Below are 24,915 nucleotides of genomic sequence, written 5' to 3'. Positions count from 1 at the left end.
TCTAAGGAGAGAAAAGAAGGAAGGGAGGGAGAGACAGACAGAAAGAAAGCAGAGAAAGAGAGAAAAAAGGAAGGAAGAGAGGAAGGGAGGGAGGGCGGGAGGGAGAGAGGGAGGGAGGGATAGATGTTTATATGTTCAGATGGATGGATAGACGGGTTTGCCTAAGGGCAGGAGATGACACGCTCAGAGGTGTCCTCTCAGCAGTGGAGAAAACCAGGCCCAGGTGTTCACCACCAGATTGCACCAGTCCCCTGGCGACCAGAGGCCCAGTCGATGGGGTGGCTGCTGGCAGCACAGGGTGTAGAGAGAGAAGGAGAAAAGTCACAGTTTCTGTCATATCCATGGTCCTGACTTCTCTAGAAAGTGGGGATCATTCATTCATCTATCCATCAGTCATTGACTGAGCACCTACTGTGTGCCAGGTACTCTGTGCTGGGGAATGGCGAGTCAGACAGTCGTGGCAATCCTGAGACTCACAGTCTATGGGAAAACAAGGATATTAACCATGTTCTCTAGCAGGAGGTATCTGGAAATGTGTGGGGCATGTGGGGTTGTCACAAAGACTGAGGCAGCAGGTAGGTGGGGGGGCCGAGGTATGTCACTGCCTTATAATGGGCAAGGGCCAAGGGTCTGGAAGATCCTTCACACACAGTGAAGAACTGTCCCACCCAAAGTGCTAATACTGCCTCCACTGAGAAACCCAGCAGTAAACACATGGACTTCAGCCTACCACCACCAAAAAAAATCTGATTTCTCTTCTGTGGACATCTGATAGTTCTGCCAGTCCAGCATCCATTCCCTTGTTCCTGATAACAACACCTCAATTCTCCTGTGAGGAGCTCAACCCCCCTAATCTCAGCCTATGAGCTTCAGCCACAGCTGCTCCCAGTTCCCAGCTCCAACAGAAGCCAGGCCAACATGACCCAGGCCTGGCCAATGGCAATATCTCATCTCACTGGCCCCAGCGACTGGGGCCAACCACAACACCTGACCAACCACAACCAACGAGACTCAATCCCACAGCTTTTCAGGAAGTATTGGGGAAAAGGGCTCTCTGACCATGGGAACTGCTGCTGTAAGAGGATGAAAGGCTGGAACTGCTGGCAGGTACCACGCCATCATATAGTAAGCATCTGCTGATTAAAAAAAAATCACGAAAAAGCAGAGCTGAGAGACAGAGAGGGAATTATTCCTAATATCATCTATGGAGCACCTAGATCCAGCCATGCTTGCAACCCTAACTATGTGTAAAACCAGTACCGTCCTAGATTTTTCAGTTTTGTGACTCGAAAAACTTTTTGATGGTTTTGGAAATAGGTAGTATTGAAGGTTGCACAACATTGTGAATGTAATAAATGCCACTGAATCGTCCACTTAAAAATAGTTAAAATGGCATATCTTATGTCATATTTTTTTTTTTTAAATATCACGACATTTAAAAAAAAAATCTTCCTTACTCTAGTCAATTTGAGTTAGGTTTCTGTCACTTGCAGAAGAGTTTATAATATAGTTAAATCTTTCATTCCATCACTTATTCAGTCATTCTCTCTTGCCAAGTCCCAACGTTCTAGGGATACAAGCATAAAAAAATGGAGACGTAGATCTTACCATCAGGTCAGCAGACAACTACACAACAGATAATTACCATATGGAATAATTATCCTAACGAAGGGAGTGAAAGGTAACTAGAAGACAAGAAGCTCACAAATCTTCCAAGATTGAAAGTTTCAGTGACTGGTGGCTGCCTGGTGATGCTGTTTTAGGAAAGTGCATTAAGTGGACATGATAAATGCCAAGCTCCGTATTCTAGAAAAACAGCCCCATCAATCCCGCCGATGGCATCCCCACTCTTGTCTGGTCTCCCTGGCCTCTGCCTTCCATCACACCTACCGCTGCGTAAACACCTCATCCTCCTCGAGGCCCAGGAATTCCCCAGTGGAAAGAACACGCAAACACTTTCCAAGAGAACCGAAGGCCACATATTTTATCCTAATGTAGTCAGAGGCTAGGGTGTCTAGGCCAGGGCCAAGGTCTCTGACTGACACCTGGGCTCATCTGTTTCATGCCAAACAGCTCAACAAACTCCAACTCTGGAAGTCTATCACCACCAACACCTCCACCCCTCCCCTTTCGTCCCGACACCGAGTGGCAAACTCAGAGGTTAAGAAAAGCTGGTGCTGCTCTTGAGCATCTTTTGCCATGGCTTCGTAAGGGAGGCCAGGGCAGAAAATGAAAAGCGAAAGGCCAGCTCATTCGAATGACAACATAGCTTGTCAACTGTAGGTTTCATCAAAGGGCATAATGTGCAGAGCAAAGGCGATGGGAAACCACCCTACCTCCCCTCAGCCCCCACCCTAAGTATAACACAAATCACATACTAAACCTTACCTGCCCCCTCTGGCCACAGATCTTTTCCTATAACAGAACACAACTCATATATATATAGTACGATACGCTGTCACTTGTGTAAAAGTAAATGAGGTATAAGAGCATAATTACATTTATTACATATATTCACTGTTACACTAGAATAGACATGTGGGTGTTGTCACTGTCGTTAGGTGCCGTTGAGTCAGTTCCGACTCACAGCAACCCTGTGTACAACACAATAAAACACTGTCCAGTCCTCCACCATCCTCACAATCATTGCTACGTTTGAGTCCACTGTTGCAGCCACTGTGTCAATCCATCCCATTGAGGGTCTTCCTCTTTTTGCGGACCCTCTACTTTACCAAGCACCATGTCCTTCTCCAGGGACTGGTCCCTCCTGATAACATGTCCAAAGTATGTGACACAAAGTCTTGCCCATACTCACTTCTAAGCAGTGTTCTGGCTGTAATTCTTCAAACACGGATTTGTTTGTTCTACTGGTAGTCCATGGTATATTCGATATTCTTCGCCAATACCATAATTCAAAGGCACCAATTCTTCTTCAGTCTTCCTTATTCATTGTCCAGCTTTCACACGCATATAAGGCGACTGAAAACATCATGGCTTGGGTCAGGCGCACCTTACTCCTCAAAGTGATATCTTTGCTTTTTAACACTTTAAAAAGGTCTTTTGCAGCAGATTTGCCCAATGCAATAAACATTGTGTGATTTCTTGACTACTGCTTTCATGGGGATTGACTGTAGATCCAAGTAAAATGAAATCCTTGATGACTTTAATATTTTCTGTTTATCACGATGTTGCTTATTGGTCCAGTTGTGAGGATTTTTGTTTACTTCATGTTAAGGTGTAATTCACACTGAAGACTGTAGTGTTTGATCTTCATCAGTAAGTGCTTCAGGTTCTCCTCACATTCAGCAAGCAAGGTTGTGTCATCTGCATCCTGCAATGTTGTTAATGAGTCTTCCTCCAATCCTGATGCCCCTTTCCTCCTCATGTAGTCCAGTTTCTTGGATTATTTGCTTAGCACACAGACTAAGTATAGTGAAAGGATACAACCCTGACACACACCTTTCCTGACTGTAAACCATGCACTATTCCCTTATTCTGTACCTGCCCCTGGGTCTATGTACAGGTTCCTCTTAGCACAATTAAGTGTTCTGGAATCCCATTCTTCTCAATGTTATCCATAATTTGTTATGATTCACACAGTCAGATGCCTTTGCATAGCCAATAAAACATAGGTAAACATCTTTCCGGTATTCTCTGCTTTCACCCAGGATCCATCTGACATCAGCTATGACATCCCTCATTCCATGTCCTCTTCTGAATTCGGCTTGAATTTCTGGCAGTTACCTGTCGATGTACTGCTGCAACCATTTCTGAATTATCTTCAGCAGTACTTTACTTACATGTGATATTAATATTGTTCGATAATTTCCGCATTCTGTTGGACCACCTTTCCTAAGAATGAGAACAACTATGGATCCTTCTAGTCAGTTGACAAGGTAGCTGTCTTCCTGCATTGCATCTGTTTGCTGAAACACTTCAATTGGTATTCTGTTAATTCCTGGAGCCTTGTTTTTTGCCAATGCCTTAAGTGCAGCTTGGATTTCTGCCTTCAGTACCATCAGTTCTTGATCATATGCTGCCTCCCGAAATGACTGAACATCGACCAATTCTTTTCGGTACAGTGACTGTGTATTTCTTCCATCTTCTTTTGATGAATCCTGTGTCATTCAATTTTTTTGCCGAGAGAATCCTTCAATATTGCAACTCAAGGTTTGAATTTTTTCTTTAGTTTTCCAGCTTGAGAAATGCTGAGTGTGTTCTTTCCTTTCAGTTTTCTAACTCCAGGTCTTTGGACATTTCATTATAATACTTTACTTTGTCTCCTGGAGCCACCCTTTGAAATCTTCTGGAAATTTAGCATATTGAAATGTAGAAATACACAGAAGAAACTGGTACGGGCAGGGGAGTCAGGCGACCAGGCCTTGGGAAGGGAAGGAGCTGTGCCTTTCACTGTAGACCATGGGTTCTTAACAGGATTAATTCTGCCCCCCACCCCCCCACTCCCCGGGGGACACGTGGCAATGTCTCAAGACATTTTGTGGCGCAAACAGTTTGCAATTAACTACTAATCAAAAGATTGACAGTTCAAAGCTACCCAGCAGCTCCACAGAAGAAAGACCTGGCCATCTGCTACCACAAAGATTACAGCCAAGAAAACCCCATGGAGCTTCAGCTGTTCTCTATAAGACATGGGGCCACCATGAGTCAGAACTGACTCAACAGCAATAGGTTCAGTTTTTTTTTTTTTGGTTGGAGACATTTTTGGCTGTCACAGCTCGGGGCGGGGTGCTACCGGCATCTAGTGGGTAGAAGAAGCCAGGGATGCTGCTAAACATCCTACAGTGCACAGGACCGCCTCCACCACTAAGAACTATCCAGCCAAATATGTCAATAGTGTCAAGGCTATAGACAGTTTTAATTATTTTTAACACGTGAATGTACTTTTTTAAAAATGAAACGTTATCACATACATAAAATACCTAACAGCCATATTTAACATGCAGTGCCAATTTAACAGTTTAAAAACAGTAATAAAAATGAACATTCTATATAACTACCTCCCAGTTTTATACAGGAGCCCTGGTGGCCAATGGTTAAGTGCTTGGCTGCTAGCCGAAAGGTTGGCAGTTTGAACCAACCCAGAGGCACCACAGAAGAAAGGCCTGGCAATCTGCTCCTGTAAAGATTAAACCCTAGAAAATCCTATGGGGCAGTGCTACTCTGTCATGTGGGGTCACCAACTTGATGGCACCCAACAACAGCCTTATATTACTTTTACTTTTAAAAAAATAGACACTTTTTCAAAGTCCTGGGGTGATTCAAAGGATCCCTGGTGACGCAGTGGTTAAGTGCTCAGCTGCTAACCAAAAGGTCAGCAGTTCAAACCCACCAGCCGCTCCACAGAAGAAAGATGTGGCAGTCTGCTTCTGTAAAGATTAAAGCCTTGGAAACCCCATGGGGCAGTTCTACTCTGTCACACGGGGTTGCTGTGAGTCAGACTCCACTCGATGGCAACGGGTTTGGTTTTGGTTTTGTGGGGAGAGTCGGGGAGACTGGAGTAGGAGAAGAATGCTGCAGCATGACTCCAGCCCCGAGTGACGGGACAGTTGAGCTGGAAGGACCTTAGGGAACATGAAGTACCAGAACTGCAGAGATGTCATTTTTTGTGCCAGCTGCAGTCAATTGACAGTGGTCACCTGGATGGCTGCTTGGACATAACTCAGGAGGCAAGAGCATCATGATCGACTGTGGACATCTACCGTGGGCATGGGAGGGGAGGTGAGGGCCCGTGGCTGACAGCCTGGTGGTCGAGCCCCTCATTCTGCATCTGGGAAAAACCAGGGTCAGACAGGTAAAATGACTGACTTACAGTCACACAGTGAGCTGGCAGCAGACGGCAGCGAGTGTCCTGACCCTCAGAAGAACACTCCATTCCTCTAGGCCAGGGGTCTTCAAATACAACTACAGCCCAGACCCAACCCCCTACCTGTCTAAGTACAGCCCACGAGCTCAGAATGGATTTTACACTTATAAATGGTTGAGAAAATTAAAAAAAGAATAATACTTCATGACGTGGAAATTACATGACATTCAAACGTCAGTGTCTATAAATTTTTATGGCAGTGTATCCACATCCATTTATTTACATATTGTCACTGGCTACTTTTGCCCTACAAAGGCAGAGCTGAGTGGTTGTGACAGAGACTATGTGGCCCAAAAAGCCTAAAATATTTTACTATCTGGCGCTTTCCCAAAAAGTTGGCTGAGTCTACTGTCTCTCAGTGTTTCTCAAACTTTAATGGGCATATCAATCACCTAGGGATATGCAAAAATGCAGGTTCAAAGTCACCCGTCCCAGGTGGGGCCCAAGCTCCCAGGTGATGCCAATGCAGCTGGGAGGTGAGCCACACCTTGAGCAGCAAAGATCTACTCCAGCAGTTCTCAAAGTGCAGACCCTGGACCAGCACCATCAACAGCACCTGGGAACTTACTGGAAATGCACATTCTCAAGCCTTGCCCACAACCTACTGAATTTGAAACTCTGGCTGTGTATCAACAAGCACTGGTGGCACAGTAGTTAAGAGCCTGTCTCTTAACCAAAAGGTTGGCAGTTTGAATCTACCAGCCAGCCACTCCTTGGAAACCCTAGGGGCCAGCTCTACTGTGTCCTATAGGGTTGCTGTGAGTCAGAATCGACTTGACTGCAATGAGTTTTTTTTCCACTCCATGAACACCTGCCTCCTCTGCCATGAGACCAGAAGAACTGGATGGTGCCCAGCTACCATCACTGAACATTTCAATCAAAGATTCTATAGAAGGTTCGTTTTGCTGTGTATATTTTCAACCAAACAAAAATCAAACCCACTGCAGTTGAGTCAAATTCAACTCAAAGTGACCCTACAGGACAGAGCAGAACTGCCCCATAAGACTTCCAAGGTTGTAAATCTTTACAGAAGCGACTGCTGCATCTTTCTCCGGTGGAGCAGCTGGTGAGTTCGAATGATCGACCTTTCAGTTAGCAGCTGAGTGCTTAACCACTGCACCACCGGGGCCCCTTATGTTAACAACAAAATAAAAATTTTTAAAAGATAAAAGATTCTACAAAAGAATACTAATCAAAAGGGGGGAGGGGAATACAGAGCAGAATTTCAAACTCTCATGGAACCCAGTCTTTCTGGAGCCATGGAGGCTGGATGAACTCCCCAAACTACTGCCCTAAGATAATCTTTAAACCTTAAACCAAAAATATCCCGTGAAGTCTTCTTAAAACCAAACAATAGTTTAGCTTAACTAGTAAAAAAGTTCTGCCCTGAGCATTATGCTCTTTTAAGAACTATCTATATGGGATCAAACTGACAACAGCAACTTGAAAGATTAGATAGGAAACTTAAGGGGCCGTGAGTCTGGAGGAGGAACAACTCAGAAAATGAGGGTGATCTCGAGGAACATCTAGCTCAATTGGCATAACATACTTTATAAAGAAAATGTTCTACATTCTACTTTGGTGAGCAGCGTTTGGGGTCTTAAAAGCTTGTGAGTGGCCATCTAAGATACCCCACTGGTCTCACTACATCTGGAGCAAGGGAGAAAGAAGAAAACAAAACACACAAGGGAAAGATTAGTCCAAAGCACTAATGGACCACAAGTACCATGGCCTCCACCAGACTGAGTCCAGCACAACCAGATGGTGCCGGGCTACCACCGATTGTTCCGACAGGGATCACAACAACGGGTCCTGGAAAGAGCTGGAGAAAAATGTAGAATAAAATTCTAACTCACACACAAAAAGAAGACCAGAATTACTGCTCTGACAGAGAGGAGCCCGCACCATCATGTAGATCAACTATGGCACTAAGCTTGCCATTTAGTTCTGCTGACATTTTTTTCACAGCAAGACTTTCTCAATGAAGGAGCAGAGCGCGCTGGTTTACATTCTAGCACAAAAGCCTACCTCATAGCAGACCTGTAACAAACAGTTCCTGAATTGGCTACTTTTGGGTATTGGTGGGCTAGAGGGTAACAAGTGCTATGAATAAATGTTTGGTTACACATCTATTTACCACAATTAAAAAATAAATGGAGGGGGTGGCCATTTTAAAAAGAGTGCTCAAAGAAGGCATCGCTGAGATAGTGACCTTTAAAAAATATTTACGTATGAAAATAAAATAAAACATAAAACAATGTGGGCCAGGATAAACGTGGCTTCACTCACCAGGAAAGGTGTGCAGACCCAGGTGAAGGTCCCCACAGCTGCCAGGTAAGCAGACTTCTTCAGCACTTTCAGCTCTTCCTTCCTGATGGCCAACACCTTATCCTTGAAAGCCAGCTCCCAGGCGTAAAGCTTTAGTACCTTGATCCCATTCAGAATTTCATTCATCAGCTTAATCCGACTGTCTTTGCTCTTCATGTGAGCCACCTTTGAAGAGAAGGACAACCAATCAACATTGCATCCGTGGGATGACCACTCACTTCTGGCCTTCGAACTAGGTTTCTCAATGTCCAATGAGCACCATCACATGACATCATCATCTATTAAAAAGGGGTCTTCTTGATGGTGGGAAAACTGACTCTGATCTCTTTTAGCAGTCCCTGGGTGGTGCAAATGGTTAATGCACTCAGCTGCTAACTGAAAGGTTGGAGGTTTCAGTTCACTAAGAGGTGCCACAGAACAAAGGCCTGGTAATCTATGTCTTAAAAAAATCAGCCACTGAAAACCCTATGGAGCCCAGTTCTACTATGACACACGTGGGGTCACCACGAGTGCAAGCCGACTCACGGCAACTGGTATATATAATCTCTATGAATTCTATGTACTCTTCGCCCAGAAGACCACTCCTAAGGATTCCTTTACAAGGAAAAAAAAAAATGCTTTGAATCAGGCTAAGTTAGAAGTTAAGGGAACTTAGAGTCAAGGAATAAAGGAAAGAAAAACTCTTCAGGTGTCGAGGAAAGAAGAGGCATGGGCCCTACTCTGCTGATCCATACACAGGGGAGATGTTATAGTTTTTTCCCTCCATTTTCTTTACTGATTTTCATCCAGTATGTGGTTGTTAAAGTACTAAGATATTTCTGTGCTAGCTGGCAATAGTTCTAGTGATGGATGCCCATGCTGTAGAGTTGTTAAATATTTTTAATATCGCCCAGCATTTTCCATCTGCCAGGGACTGTACTAAGCATCTTACATGCACTCAGTCATTTAATTGATCACAACAAGCCTACTGTTAAGTGCATGGTTTTCCCCAGGTCACAGATGAGGAAATTTCAGGCAAAACAACTCGGAGGCCAGTAAATGAAGCTGTTTCAGAAGCAGGCTGCTCGGGAAAACCTACACATCGAGACCACAAAAGGTGACCGAGCCCAAGCCCCTTCCTTGTCAATCCCTGGTCCCTACCTGATGAGGCCGCCCATCCCACCAGGCCTACCTCCTGGAACTCATTGCCCCTACGGTACCATCTGGGCAGCCAAGTGCTCTCATTTGACACTCCACAGGCACATCATAAATATTCACCAAAAGGGGAATGGAGAAATAAACCATGGCCCTTCTCTGTTATGGACCATTAGGCACGAGTTCAAGAGAATGAAGTCAACCTATACAACATGACATAGAAGGACCCACAAGACGTGGTATGAAATGACAAAATTATGCTACTGAAGAAGGCTATTTGTGTAAAAATACATATAGAAATAATACCACAAAAGTACATGCACACTCCAAACCTAGTTATGTAGTTAATCAGATCCATAGATATGTAAAAAGTTCTAGAAAGATTCGCTTCAGTGTGTTGACAGAGGTTGAAAGGGTAGGGAAAGGGATATCCCCTTTTAATCTACATACTTTTGTATTATTTGAACTTTTCTAATAATGAGACACATTCACTCTATTACTTGCATATTTAAAAACTTTAAAATTCCAAATAATCTCTAAAAATTAAGGGTTTAGCACGTGCCCAGCATAAGGTAAGAACTGGGAAAAAAGTAGGGAGTAATTTTTACTCAGCTCTTGAAAACACACATACATATATACATACCAAAACCAAACCTGTTGCTGTCAATTCCAACTCACAGCAACCCTGTAGGACACAGCAGAACTGCCCCATAGGGTTTCCAATCTTTACTGCAGCAGACTGCCACATCTTTCTCCTGCAGAGCAACTGATGGGCTCAAACCGCCGACCATTCAGTTAGCAGCCAAGTGCTTAACCGCTGCGCCACCAGGGCTCCTTATATACGTACACAAATGAATCAATTCCATGGGAAATAAGGAGTCCGTTGGGGCTCACAGACATTATGACTTCGATCACTGACTCACTGTGTCTAACTCAAGAGCCCTCAGCCTTGGCCACCCACTGGAATCACCTGGGAAGCTTTAAAAATCTGACAGGCAGGCCCCACCCACACTAGGGAATCAGAATCTTGGGGCAGGGCCTAGGCACCTGCATTTGTCAAAGCTCCCCAGGCCCCACCCCAAGATTGTGATTCTAACAGGCAGGCAAGGCTGAGAACCTCAGAGCTTGAGCAGAACGAACTCAACTAACACTCACGTGGAAAGGCCTCAGGTGAGGGCCCAGCCGGGGCTCTGCAGAGACAGATACCCTACCTGATAGGTCTTGGTCTTCATTGCCATCACAGCGTTGACGGGAACCATGAGGATCATTACAGCCACCCCGGCCAGGACAGATGGGCCCAAGTTCTGAGGAAGGAAAGGAGACTCATAACCACTCACCAGACAGGAGAGAACAGAGGCCAACGGGCTGATCCACCCCACGCCGACTTGGACAAGGAAGTTCAGGGCAGTTGTCATGACATTTTTCTAGCAGTGGCATGTCAAGAGTTTGCAAATTTATTCCCAAGCATCTCTCCAACCCCTTTGAGAAGACGCAGGTCTACAATCCCTTACCCGAAACTCTTGAGGCCAGATAAGTCTTGCAAATTAGAACTTTAATATTTTAGAAAGTTAAAAAGGGGTTGTGCAAAAAAGGGTTAACATGTAACCAAAAACATATTGCTGTAGCCTTGATTCTGACTCATAGCGACCCTAAAGGACAGAGTAGAACTGCCCCATAGGGTTTCCAAGGCTGTAATTCTTTATGGGAGCAGGCTGCCACATCTTTCTCCTGGAGTTAACACACAGCAGGCCTTAACGTCACTCAACAATTTGTAGAGAAATTGTCAAATGGGAACTAATTTGCTGTGTAAACATTCACCAAAAACACAATAAAATATTCTTTAGAAAGGCCTGCTGATGAGGGTGGCTCTTGGCTGGTGTCTGGGAACTTGGATTTTGAGGGGGCTCCCACAATTTCCAGAACTGATCAATGGCCCACTATGCCTAAACTGGGAGGAGCCCTGGTGGCACAGTGGTTAAGCACTCAGCTGTTAACCAAAAGGCCAGTGGTTCAAACCCACCAGTTACTCTGTGGAAGAAAGATGTGGCAGTCTGCTTCTGTAAAGATTACAGCCTCAGAAACCCTATGGGGCAGTTTGACTATGTCCTAGGGTCACTATGAGTCGGAATCCACTCGACAGAAAAGGGTTTGGCTCTTTAGTGTCTAAACTATTTGTAAAAACAACATGGTTTATGCTGAACACCCCTTTTCCTTCTGGGAGTCGTCCCAGGTAGAGGCTGCCTACATGACCAGCCCCCAGTAAACACCCCGGGCACTGAGTCTCTAATGAACTTCCCTGGTAGATAACATTTCATACATGTTGACACAACTCGTCGCTGGAGGAATTAAGTGCATCCTGTGCGACCCCATGAGGAGGGGACCCTTGGAAGCTCACATCTGGGTTCCCCCAGACTTCACCCCGTGCACCTTTTTCCTTTGCTGATTTTTCTGTGAATCCTTTCACTGTAATAAATTATAGCCGTGAGCCAACCATCTGCTGAGTCCTGTGTGTCATCCTAGCAAATCATCAAGCCTGGGGTGCTCTCGGGGAACTCCACTCAGGAACATATGCCATGTATTTAATATTTTAGAAACTTAAAAAGGGTTCTGCAAAAAAGGGTTAACATATAACCAAAATCATATTGCTGTAGCCTTGATTCTGACTCATAGCGACCCCAGCAGGGTCTAGGACCAAAAAATAAAACAAACCAAACCCACTGCCATCGAGTTGATTCCGACTCATAGTGACTCTACAGGACAGAGTAGCACAGCCCCATAATGTTTCCAAGGCTGTAATCTTTACGGAAGCAGACTGCCACATCTTTCTCCTGTGGAGTAGCTGGCAGGTTTGAACCTTTCAGTTAGCAGCTGAGGGTTTAACCACTGCAATACCCCATAATCAAATGCACTGATTTTTCAGCAACAAGACAGAATACTCATGCTTACAAGGATAATCAAAACTATAAATACCCTCATGTCGGTTCAGGTCAGGTTTTGCTACCCAACGAGTTGAGAAAAACTTACGCTTTTCAGAGCATTTTAATTTTGGGATTTGTAGATAAGAGGATGTGGACTTGTTCTAGTATCCCATTTACTGATACAGAAATGTAGTCTCAGAGAGGTTAAGGGTCAGCAGCAGAGACAAGATATAGATCTGCCTCTTCCCATTGCCTTCTAAGTTACACAGATAAAAAGAAGGGCCCGAAAGCCAGGCCACAGCATGTGCACTTAGTTGATACATACAGATGGAATTATAAGAGAAGGTGATTCTATTTTTCTTTAGGCATTCAGGAAGACACATATTCACAAAAATGTTACAAGTATTTAGCCTCAGAACTACAATCCTAACTCCAGAAAAATGCTGTTGTTGCTCCAAATGGTTTTGAGACTTATCTGTTCCTGGTGAAGACTAACCCACCTGTGAGCATGAACATGATTTCTACAGACAACCAGAGCACTCCAAATCGACTCTGACAGCCAATAATTACTATAGCTAAGGAGTCCCTCTGTGGCACACACGGTTAAGTGCGCAACGACTAGCCGAATGATTGGCAGTTCAAACCCACCCAGAGGCACCTCGGAAGACAGGTCTGGCAGCCTGCCTGTGAAAGGTCACAGGGAGCACATCTATGTATCAGGCACTGTTCTATGAACATTACCTGCATTAATTCATTTAATTATCCTAACACCCCTATGATGAGTGATACTATTATTATCACTAATTTACAGAGAGGGAAACTGAGGCTTGGAGACATTAAGTAACTTGTCCAAAGTCACAGAGCTGGTAAACAGAAGAGGCAAAATTTGAATCCACGCAGTCTGACTCAGAGCCCGTACTCTCATCTACTATCCTATGTTGTCGTTGTGTGCTATCAAGTCGATTCCAACTCATAGGACCCTATAAGACCGAGGAGAACTGCCCCCATAGAGTTTCCTAGGCTGTAACTTTATGGGAGCAGATTGCCAGGTCTTTTCTCCCGCGGAGCAGTTGGTAGGTTTGAACTGCCGAACTTTCAGTTAACAGTCAAGCACTTAACCACTGGGCCACCACGGCTCCTTCTACTAACCTATACCACGTTTTACTGGTCAGAGAAATCCTATTTTTGGTCCAAAGCTGTGGTTCTCAACCAAAGGTGAAGCTGCCCCCCAGGGGACTTTGACAAATGTCTGGAGACATTTTTGGTTGTCACACTGGGGTGGGGGGATGCTATTAACCTCCTGCAATACACAAGACAGCCCCACAACAGAGAATTACCTGATCCAAAATGTCAGCAGTGCCGAGGCTGAGCAACCCTCGTCTAAAGCGAAGTGTGACGCTAGGCAATGTTCTTCATGGCTCTCAAAAAAACCCCGATGGCGATTCTAAGCATCCCAAAACTACTTGTAGCTGTAGCAGCACCTTCTGGGCAGTAGACACCCCAAGATGTCTGCCTGAAAGGATACTCATTTTGATATTTAAATTCTGGTGTTTCTTTTTTTTCCCCCTAAGTTTCATTTTTAGAAACACATAATAATTATTTACCTCCTGCTCTATAAATATACTAAAAATGTAAACAATGGTCAGAGCAGCAGATCATTGCTGTGTTCCTATTATGCACCAGCCCTCCCGGGACCGCACCCACAGACGATATGAAAATACATAAGACCCTATCTGCTGCAGGTGAGAAGGTCACATGCTAAGAGGTGAGGACCCCAGGCATACAAAGGACTATTTTAGAAGGTAGAATCAGGTGAGATCCTACACTAAAGTTACTGGGATTCAAAAAAGGAGGAAATTCATTGATTGAGAGGAAAGAAATCAATGGATGCAGCATCTGTCATAGACTTTGAAGGATGGATGCGATTTCGGCTCTAGGGAGGAAGGCAGGAAGGGAATTCCTGGTGGAAGGAAAGGCATGTGCGAAGGCTCAGAGGTGGGAAAGAACAAGACAGGTGTAATATCATAGGCATCTTTGCTCATCACCAATTTAGGAGGGGGAACTGCCCCTCCCCATCTGGAGGGGCTGTCACTCACAAAACCTCTACCTCCTGAACAATAACAGAAGGCATGTGACCCAGGCTGGCCAATCAGAGAACTCTATCTCCTAGTCATTAGTGATTGGTTCAGGGATGTGAATAGGACTATGCCAGGCCAATCCGAGTCCTCCCCGGACGCTGGCTGAGGCAAAAGCAGTATGGTATTCTCTTTTCTCTGGAGCTGCTATCTGTAAAGATGATGTAAGTTCAAAGCTATGGAAGCCATTTGGGGAAATCACACTTAAGAATGAAGCCAACTCAGAGGAAAACAGGGCCAGAAATGACTAAATAGAGAGACCAGGTCCTTACAACATTGCTTGAACTCCTAGATCCATCCATGCCTGAAGCTTGCATTCTCTGAACTTATCAGTTATGTGCACCCCGAAATTTCCCTTTAGTAGCTGAGGCTACTTTCAGTCGGATTTCTATCCCCTGCAACCGAGAAAATCTTGACCAACATAATTAGAGACTAGTAAACAAATGAGTTTGGCTAGAGTTTGAGAGGACACAGTGGGGGAAATATAGTTGTGGATGCTGTAGGGTTGTAAATTACATACACTGTCAAGAAGAGACAATTGTAAGCAAACACCATGCCACTAAAGAGAACAATAAACTGGACAACTCGGGGAGGGAATAAAATATCCAGGAATTGGCTAACAGGCCAGCAATTAAAATGTGAATGACAGCAAGAAATGCCAGGGAGCTGGAGATGTTCTTATCTTCAACATCCACTCCTCGCCCCCACTGCCCGCACGTGGACGATGGCAAACACACACCAGCCACAGGAGGTAGAGAGCAAGGACGACTTGCAGAGGGGCTGACCAGACCATGTTAATGTACGTGGTCAAGTCCATGAACCGCTGGGCATCCACAGACATGAGGTTGACAATCTCCCCAACCGTGGAGGACTTTCTGGCTGAATTTGTGATCACCAGGGCCTGTGGGAGAAAAGAGAGGGAGAGGGTGAGTGTGGCAGGCCGAGAGCGCTGTCCTCTCCCTTCAGGCTCGCTGAGAGGAAGGAAGCTGCCCAGCAGGGGAAATGCCATGCCCTGTCCTCCTCCCCTGCCAGCTCACCAGGCTGCCCAGCCTGCCTAGCTCATCACAAAGCCCATGCTCTTGTCACAGACACTCGCTGCCTCCCCATCTTGAGCCCTTCAGTTTGGAAAGGACCTTAGCAGCTGTCTAACGCAGGGCTTTGCACACAGTAATGTGCACACCAATCACCTGTGCAGATCCTGAGTCAGTAGGTCTAGGCGGGGCCTGAGATTCTGCTTGTCTAACAAGCTCCCCGGTGGCATGGATGCTGCTGGTCCCCAGATCCCAGTGAAGCATCAAAGGTCTAGGTCAGGATACCCCAACCCCAGCACCGCTGACACTTGGGACCCGGTGATTCTCTGCTGTGGTGACCGCCCTGTGCATTGTATGTTGTTTAGCAGCCTCCCTGGCCTCACCCTCTAAATGCCAGGAGCACCCCCTCCCCCAGTTGTGACAACCAAAAACATCTCCAGACATTGTCAAATGTCCCCTGGAAGCAAAACTGCCCTGGCTGAGAGCCACTGGTCTGGGCTACGGGTTATAAAACGTGGTTGCACACCATTATTACCTGGAGAGCTTTAAAAACACTGATGTCCAAAAAAAACACTGATGTCCACCACAAAAAAGCTATTAGAACTAAGAAATGAATTCAGCAAGGCAGCAGGGTACAAGGTCACACACAAGAGTCCTGATGTCCGGGTCCCCCTCTCAGATGTTCTGATTTAGTTGCTCTGGGTCGTGGCCTGGGTCCAGGTATTTCTAATGTGCAGACAGGCTTGAGAACCCCTGGTCTCATCCACGTTTCCCAACTACCTGCAAGACAGTATCTTCCCAACCCACGGGCCCAAGCCGTGCCCTTGCCCTAGGGGAGTGAGACGGTAACCAGGTTCCTTTAAAACCAGATGAGCACAAATGCCTGCTAAGTACTCTATCTGCCAGGGAACAAACCACCTGCTCAGCTCAAACTGAGAGTTAGAAGCAGTTCAAATGCACACAGAGCAGAGCGAAGGTGGCTGCAACAATGGGCTCAAGCATAACAACGACTGTAAGGATGGCGCAGGACCAGGCAGTGTTTCATTCTGTTGTACACAGGGTCACTCGATGGCACTTAAGAATGACAACAACAGAGCGAAGGTGTGAACCTGGATTTCCCCAAATCAAAGACCCCTATCCCTCTAAGAAACTCAATTACCTACACTGACATGCGGGCTCAGGGAGGTTCTACAAGCCAACCTGGGAGGTCAGCTCTGTAGGTATAGCAACTGATGGTCACGTCCCTGCCGTCCACAGGGATGTAGATCCCTCCATCTTACTGCTCCAGAAGCTGACTTGAGAGCCCCACTGTCATGGACTGGATTGTGTGTCTCCGAAATATGTGTTGGAATCCTAACCCATTTGGAATACGGTTTTGCTATGTTAATGAGGCCATGTCGGTATAGGGTGTATCTTAAACCTAATCACTTCTGAGATGTAAAAGATCAGGCATAGAAGCAAGCAAAAACAGGGGAGAGACAGATGCCACATAGAGATCGCTAAGTGTTATGGATTAAATCGTGTCCCCAAAAAATATGTGTTGTAAATCTTAACCCCTATACCAAAAAAAAAAAAAAAAACACACTGCCGTCAAGTCAATTCCAACTCATAGCAACCCTACAGGACAGAGAAGAACTGCCCCATAGGGTTTCCAAGGAGGACCTGGTAGATTCAAACTGCTGACCTTTTGATTTGCAGCTGTAGCTGTTAACCACTACGCCACCAGAGTTTCCCTACTCCACCAAGGTTTCCCCTAACCCCTATACGTGTGGTTAACGAGCCCTGGCAGTAGAGTGGCTAAGCGCTTGGCTCCTAACTGAAAGGGGGCAGTTTGAACTCACCAGCCACTCTGCGGGAGAAAGATGGGACAGTCTTGTTTCCGTAAAGATTACAGCCTTGGAAACCCTGGGGGACAGTTCTACTCTATCCTATATGGTCACTATGAGTTGGAATCAACTCAAGGGCAATGCAACGGGTACACCTGTGGTTATAATCCCATTTGGGAATGGGTATTCTTTGTTATATTAATGAGGAAGTATTAGATAGTATCTGCCTCCAACAGGCACTTGAGTTTGGGTCCCCAGGATTATAGATTTGGGAGTTGTCAGTGTGTGGGTGGAAGCTGAAGTCATAGGCATTGATAAGAGTGACAGAAAGGACAGTCACTAAACAAAGCTACCCCACCCCTAAAGCTGAACGCCAGAGAGGGTAGCCTAGAGGCTCAGGGACTGAATCTAGCCCCCAGGTTTATTAGTGTAGGGTGTGTCTTCAATCAATCTCTTCTGAGATATAAAAGAGCAGATTAAACAAGGAAGCAAGTAGACATGGAAGAAGATAGATACCATGTCATATGATCGCAAAGGAACAGAAGCTGAAAAGAGACAAGGACCTTCCCCCAGAGCCAAAAGAGGGAGTGAGCCTTCCCCTAAAGCTGGCACCCTGAATTCACACTTGTAGCCATATAAACTGTGAGAAATAAATTTCTGTTTGTTAAAGCTACCCACTTGTGGTATTTCTGTTACAGCAGCACTAGGTAACTAAGACACCAAGGAATCTAGAAATGCTGGCCTACAGAAGCTGAGAGAAGGACCTTCCCCCAGAGCCAACAGAGACGGCACCCCGCTATAGGTGGCGCCCTGAATTTGGACTTCTAGTCTCTTAAACTGTGAGAAAATACATTTTCATTCTTTAAAATCACTCACTTGTGGTATTTCTGTTACAGCAGCACTAGGAAACTAAGGCCCGCATGCTCATCCCAAGTGACCCAACCAGGTGCCCACAGGTTTGGAGGCTGCATGGAGGGGATGCCAATGCCAGCCCCTGGTGCCACGACCAGCATCACCTACCTTCCGGTAGATGGCCCCAATGACGGCGGTCTTGATCCTCATGCCACTGACAAAGCAGATATGGAAGTACTGGTGCAGCACAAGGGTCTGGAGGCAGGCGCTGATGAAGAGAAGTGCTGTGTAGAAGTAGCCCTGCCAGTCCGGGGCCTTCTTGTCATTGACAAATCTGATGAGCAGCCTGCGAGGAGCAAGGACAGAGCCCGGGGTCACTGGAAGGCAGCATACGCGTGGGGAAGAGTCCCTCAATGTGGGGTTAGCAGTCCAACTTTCTCCTGGGCCAGTGGGACAGGCATCACTGTCCCATTTTACAGATGGGAAAATTGGCCCACAGAGGTGATCGGATGGTGCAGGAAACCCAGACAGTTCCTGGCAGAGAGCCTCTGCCCCAGGCTCCACGCACTTGTCATCAACGAGTTCTTAGTACCCTGAGGGGGTTCAAACGGAGAATGTAAGGGACAGAGCAGAGGTAAGAGGGAAAGAGAATAAATGTGTGGTCCCAAGAAGAGGGAGATGAAGAGATAGAGATACAGAGTCAGCGGTGAGGGGGAGCAAGAGAGAGAGGAGAAAGACAGAGAGAGACAGACAGACAGAGGAAGAGAGAGACACAGAGACAGAGGGAGGAGGGAGAGAGAGAGGGAGACAGGCAGAGACAGACAGACACAGAGAAACAGAGATGGGGGAAACAGAGAGAGATGCAGGCAAGACAGAGAGACAGACAGAGTTGGACCGACAGAGAAGGAGAGGTGAAGAGGGAACGAGGTAGAGAGAGAGAAGAGAAGAAAAGAGAAGGAGAGGACCTGATCTCTGACTTTCTGGTTGCCGTTTTTCATGAGCTCTGGCTGTACTTCCATGCCCTTGGGATATAAACATAGATACATATGTAGCACTTATAAGGCATAAAGTAAAGAGGGTAAAGACAAGGACACTTGACTAAAAGCCCACTTGAGCATGCCACAGGTGAAAGGTCAAACTCAGGAAAGGCTGAGGAGCCCAGCTGGGAGGAAAGGGGTCTTACTTTAAGATTTCCGGACCGGCAAACATCATCAGGTCATGGAGCGCCTTAAATAAGAAGCTCATGAGGAAGTAGGGTCCGAAGGTCTTGTATAACACCTTGAACAGGGATGGGTCCCGCTCCTTCTGGGGGGACTTGATGATCAAAGCCTCCGCCTCCTCGTTCACATCCACCTTGGAGCCCCCTTTTGGCTTGGCCAGGTCCTTGGAGGAGTACACGATCTTCACCGGCTGCCTGAAACCCAAGGAACATGATGAAGTGTGGGTTCAGCCAGACACTCAGCCCAGGAACCCAGCTCCTCAGGGAAGGCACGCCAAAGACCACAAGTCACCCTAGAGAGGCAGCTTACAAAGAGGTTAGGACTATGGACTCAGGAGCTATAGTTCAAACACTGGCCTGACCACTTGCCAGCTATGCGACTTGAGGTAAGTTCCTTAATCTTTCCAAGCCTTAGTTTCCTAATCTGTGAAATGGGGATAAAAGTAGGACCTTTCATAGGGCTGTTGTGAAGATTAAATGAGCTAATAATATACACAGAGGGCTTAGAAGAGTGCAATTCCCAAACTGACCTAGAAATTCAACACAATCTGTATCAGAATCCCAGCTGGCTTTTTTGTAGAAACTGACAAGCTAGTCGGAAAATTCCTAAGGAAACACAAGGGAACCAGAAGAAACAAAACAATCTTGAAAAAGAACAAAGTTGAAGGACTCAAACTTCCTAATTTTCAAAATTTACTACAAAGCTACAGTAATCACGACAGTGTGGTACTGGCATAAAGACAGACACACAGATTAATGGAATAGAATTAAGACTTCTAGGCTCACATACTTAGTAACAGATCTAACCACCTAGTTACGGGACATTAGAGCTTCAAAGGTGCCAATAATCAAACTAGCTCACACGAGCAGCCTATTTGGGCATATTAAAATAAAACAAACCAAGAAGCTAGGACACAGTAAGCAAACATAAAATAAATATAATAACTTACTGATGGCTCAGAGACAACAGTCAATATCAAATCACATAAAGAGGCAGACCATGATGGCTTCAACAAGCTCCCAAACTAAAGAATCAAGAAATTTTCTGGAGGAAGAGAATTTCTTAGAATTACTGGAGGCAGAATACAAAAGATTAATACACAGAACTCTTCAAGATATCAGGAAGGAGAACATGCAAAACATAGAACAAGCTGAGGAACACACAGAAAAAGCAATAGAGGCTTTAAGAAGGTGGTTCAAGAGCATAATGACAAATTTAATAGGCTGCAAGAATCCACAGAGACAGCAAGCAGAAATCCAGAAGATTAACAATAAAATTTCAGAATTAGACAACTCAATAGAAAGTCATAGGAGCAGAATTGAGGCAGTAGAAGTCAGAATTAGTGAGACTTAAGATAAAGCACTTAACACCAACTTATTTGAAGAAAAATCAGATAAAAGAATTTTAAAAAATGAAAAGAACTCTAAAAATTACGTGGGATTCTATCAAGAGAAATAACCTATGAACGATTGGAGTACAAGAACGGGGGATAACAGAAAATAGAGAGATTTGTTGAAGATTTGTTGGCAGAAAACTTCCCTGATATCATGAAAGATGACACGATATCTATCCAAGATGCTCACTGAACCCCACATAAGGTAGATCACAAAAGAAAGTCACCAAGACATATTATAATCAAACTTGCCAAAAACAAAGATAAAGAGAGAATTTTAAGAGCAGCTAGGGATAAACAAAAAGTCATCTACAAAAGAGAGTCAATAAGAATAAGCTCAGACTACTCAGCAGAAACCATGCAGGCAAGAAGGCAATGGGATGACATATAAAACGCCTTGAAAGAAAAAAACTGCCAGCCAAGAATTATATATCCAGCAAAACTGTCTCTCAAATATGATGGCAAAATTGGGGCATTTCCAGATAAAAATAAGTTTAGGGAATTTGCAAAAACCAAACCAAAATTACAAGAAATACTAAAGGGAGTCTTACGGTTAGAAAATCAGTAACATCAGATAACAACCCAAGACTAGAACACAGGACAGAGCAACCAGATATCAACCCAGATAGGGAAGTCACAAAAGGAAATCAAAGCTAAAACACTGAAAATAGGGAAATAGAGACATCAATATGTAAAAGATGACAATATTAAAACAAAAAAGGGGGACTAAAAAATGTAGACATAGATTTTTCATATGGAGAGGAAGTCAAGGCGACATAAAGAAATAAAAGACTGATATAAACTTAGAAAAACAGGGGTAAATATTAAGGTAACTGCAAAGGAAACTAACAATCCTGCACATCAAAATAAAAAACAAGAAAAATATAAAGACTCAGCAAATACAAAATCAACAATGAAAAAGATGAAAAGAAAATACATAAAAATGACTCAGCACAGAAAATTAAGTGGAACAAAGAAACTGTCAACATACAAAAAAAAAAACATCAAAATGACTAAACTCATTCCTATCAATAATTACGCTGAATGTAAATGGACTAAATGCACCAATAAAGAGACAGACAGTGCCAGAAGGGATTAAAAAACACAATCCATCTATATGCTGCCTACAAGAGACACACCTTAGACTTAAAGACACAAACAAACTAAAACTCAAAGGATGAAAAAATATATCAAGCAAACAACACTCAAAAAAGAGCAGGAGTGGCAATATTAATCTCTGACAAAATAAACTTTAAAGTGAAATCGACCGCAAGGGATAGGGAAGGACACCATATAATGATTAAAGGATCAATACACCAGGAGGACATAACTATAAAAAATATTTACACACCCAATGACGGGGCTCCAAAATACATAAAACACACTCTAACAGAACTGAAAAGAGACGGAAGGCTCCACAATAATAGTAGGAGACTTTAACACAGCACTTTCGGTAAAGAAAAGAACATCCAGAAAGAAACTCAATAAAGACACAGAAGATCTAAATGCTACAATCAACCAACTTGATCTCATGGACATATACCGAACGCTCCAGCCAACAGCAGCCAAGTATATTTCCTTTTCTAACACACATGGAACATTCTCCAGAATAGACCACATATTAGTCCATAAAGCAAGCCTTAACAGAATCCAAAGCATCAAAATATTACAAAGCATCTTTTCTGACCATAAAGCCATAAAAGCAGAATACAGTCAAATGCAGGTAACCTCCCATCCTGCTAGGAGGGCATATTAGTTTCCTACTGCTGCCGTTAACAAATCATCACAAACTTTGTGGCTTAAAACCCCCACAGATCTATTATCTTACATTCCTGGAGGTCAGAAGTCTAAAATAGGCCCACAGGACTGCATTCCTTCTAGAGATTCTAGGGGAAAATCTGTTTCCTTGGCTTTTCCAGCTTTGAGAGGCTGCCTACATTCCTTGGCTCTCAGCCCCTTCCTCCATCTTTAAAGCCAGCAGCACTGCCTCTTTTCTGACTCCTGCCGCCCTCTTATAATGACCCTCGTGGTTGGATCAGATCTACCCAGATAACCCAGGATCATCTCTCCATCTCAAAATCCTTAACTTGGTTGGTCACATAGGCAAAGTCCCTTTGGCCATGTAAGGTGGTATGTTCACAGGCTCACAGATTTCAGGGATTATTAGGACGTGGACATCTCCGGGGGCTGTTATTCACAAAGGATCATCTATCATCCCACAGAGGATTATTTCTGTTTTTCACAGTGTCAACGTCACCATGTGAGGTCTGTATCTGTTTATGTTACCTGTCTCCTCTGAAGCTGGGTATCTGGCCGGGATTTGTCCTATGACTACTTTTAACCTATATATGCATTCCTGGATAGGAGAGGGAGCCCGGCAGGGAGGGAATGGCTCAGCATCCTCATCCGCTGTCTGCATCACGCCCTCAGCTGTGTCGTGGCCCAGTGCCCATGTGGGCTGCTGCTGGTGTCCAGGTGCCAGGGTGCCCAAAGGGCCAGAGAGAAGGTTACAGGCAGGCAAGGTGGAAGAGGTTCAGCCCTGGGTGGCAGAGAGCAAATACAGTGGAAGAGATCAGGTAAGGCTGAGTTGGAAAAGAACACTAACCAGCAAACAAGAGGCCTACAATGAGCTCCCAGAGGTGAGAAGAAGACAGCAGGGTATCTGAATGGTCCAGCAGGGAAAGGAAAGGAAAGCTGAACGGGGAAGGTCTGAGTCAGGAGAGCTCTGCCCAGATCGGGGAAACAGAGAAGGTGGGAAAGCGTGGGGCTGGGAGGCAAAAGGGCTTGCTGACCGGTCCCAACCTCAACGTGGGCTAAGGTGGCAACTGGCAGCTCATCCTCTCATATTCACTCAACACCTGTTCTGGGCCAGGCACTGAGGAGACCCCCACCTTCGAAGAGCCATGTGAGGGAAACAGATGAGCAAATACGTGTGAGAGGTGCTGTCAGGGGGCTCGGGGCAGTCCTAAAGGCTTCCTGGAGGAGATGACATCTAAGCTGAGACCTGAAGGATGAGGGAGTGGGTCCAGTTCCAGGCAGAGGGAATAGAATGAGCAAGACCTGGAGCTAAGAGTTTTGAAAAGAGGTCAGGCACTCCTCCAAGAACTGAAAGAACCTCTGCGTAGCCAATGCCAGGTGCAAGGGCTAGGAGAGCAACCGGGGGACAGGGAGGACCTACACCATTGTCTGAAGGAATGAGAACTTGAACCAAAGGGCAATGGTACCTACTGGTGGGCTTGTTTGTCATTTTTTACAATAAGATCTTTACTGTTTTCGAAAAGGCAAAATCCCAAACTTTAAAACAGGTCTTAGTTCAACTCAAGAAAAGGTTTAGGAACACAGAAGAAAACATTCTTTGATGGTTATGAGGGTGGGGAGGGAGGGTGAGGGTCATTTACTAACTGTAGATAAGAATTATCTTAGGTGAAGGGAAGGACAGCACACACTATAGGGGAAGTCAGCACAACTGGACTAAACCAAAGCTAAGAAGTTTCCTGAATATAATTAAACACTTTGAGGGACAGAGTAGCAGGGGTAGGGGTCTGGGGACCATGCTTTCAGAGAACATCTAGGTCAACTGGCATAACCAAGCTAATTAAGAAAACGTTCTGCATCCTACTTTGGTGAGTGGCGTCTGGGGTCTTAAAAGCTAGCGAGCAGCCATCTAAGATACATCAACTGGTCCCAATCACCTGGAGTAAAGGAGAATGAAGAACACCAAAGACACAAGGAAAGTATTAGCCCAAGAGACAGAAGGGGCCACATAAACCACAGACTTCATCAGCCTGAGACCAGAAGAACTAGATGGTGCCTGGCTACCACCAATGACTGCCCTGACAACACAACAGAGAGTCCCGGATGGAGCAGGAGAAAGGCGGGATGCAGAACTCAAATTCTAGTAAGAAGACCAGACTTAATGGTCTGACTGAGACTGGAGGAACCCCGGAAAGCATGGCCCCTGGATTCTCTATCAGCTCAGAACTAAAACAACTTCTGAGGCCAACTCTTCAGACAGGGATTGGACTGGACTGTGGGACATTAATACTCGTGAGGAATGTGTCTCTTAGCTCAAGCAGATACAAGAGACTAAACGGGCAGTGTCTGTCCGAAGGTGAGATGGGAAGGCAGAGAGGGTTAGAAGCTGGTTGAACGGACACGGGAAATCAAGGGTGGAAAGGAGGAGTGTGCTGTCAC

At 45.1% G+C, this 24,915-nt stretch overlaps 1 protein-coding gene across 1 annotated transcript in view; it reads right to left on the bottom strand.

Moving 5' to 3' along the window:
* ABCC1 (ATP binding cassette subfamily C member 1 (ABCC1 blood group)) overlaps window positions 1-24,915 on the bottom strand; it is a 167,879-nt gene that overhangs the window by 57,131 nt on the left and 85,833 nt on the right. Inside the window, exons 8-12 of the mRNA XM_004373287.3 lie at window positions 19,292-19,522; window positions 18,277-18,454; window positions 15,139-15,300; window positions 10,558-10,650; window positions 8,174-8,377 (exon numbers count right to left, since the gene is read on the bottom strand). Of these exons, the coding sequence (XP_004373344.1) occupies window positions 8,174-8,377; window positions 10,558-10,650; window positions 15,139-15,300; window positions 18,277-18,454; window positions 19,292-19,522 (868 nt within the window). The remainder of the gene's footprint in view (window positions 1-8,173; window positions 8,378-10,557; window positions 10,651-15,138; window positions 15,301-18,276; window positions 18,455-19,291; window positions 19,523-24,915) is intronic.

The sequence above is a fragment of the Trichechus manatus genome, unplaced genomic scaffold (assembly GCF_000243295.1).
Source record: "Trichechus manatus latirostris isolate Lorelei unplaced genomic scaffold, TriManLat1.0 scaffold00024, whole genome shotgun sequence".
NCBI classification, from domain to species: Eukaryota; Metazoa; Chordata; class Mammalia; order Sirenia; family Trichechidae; genus Trichechus; species Trichechus manatus.
Note: the sequence above shows the minus strand (reverse complement) of the source record. Positions and strands in the feature narration are given on the sequence as shown.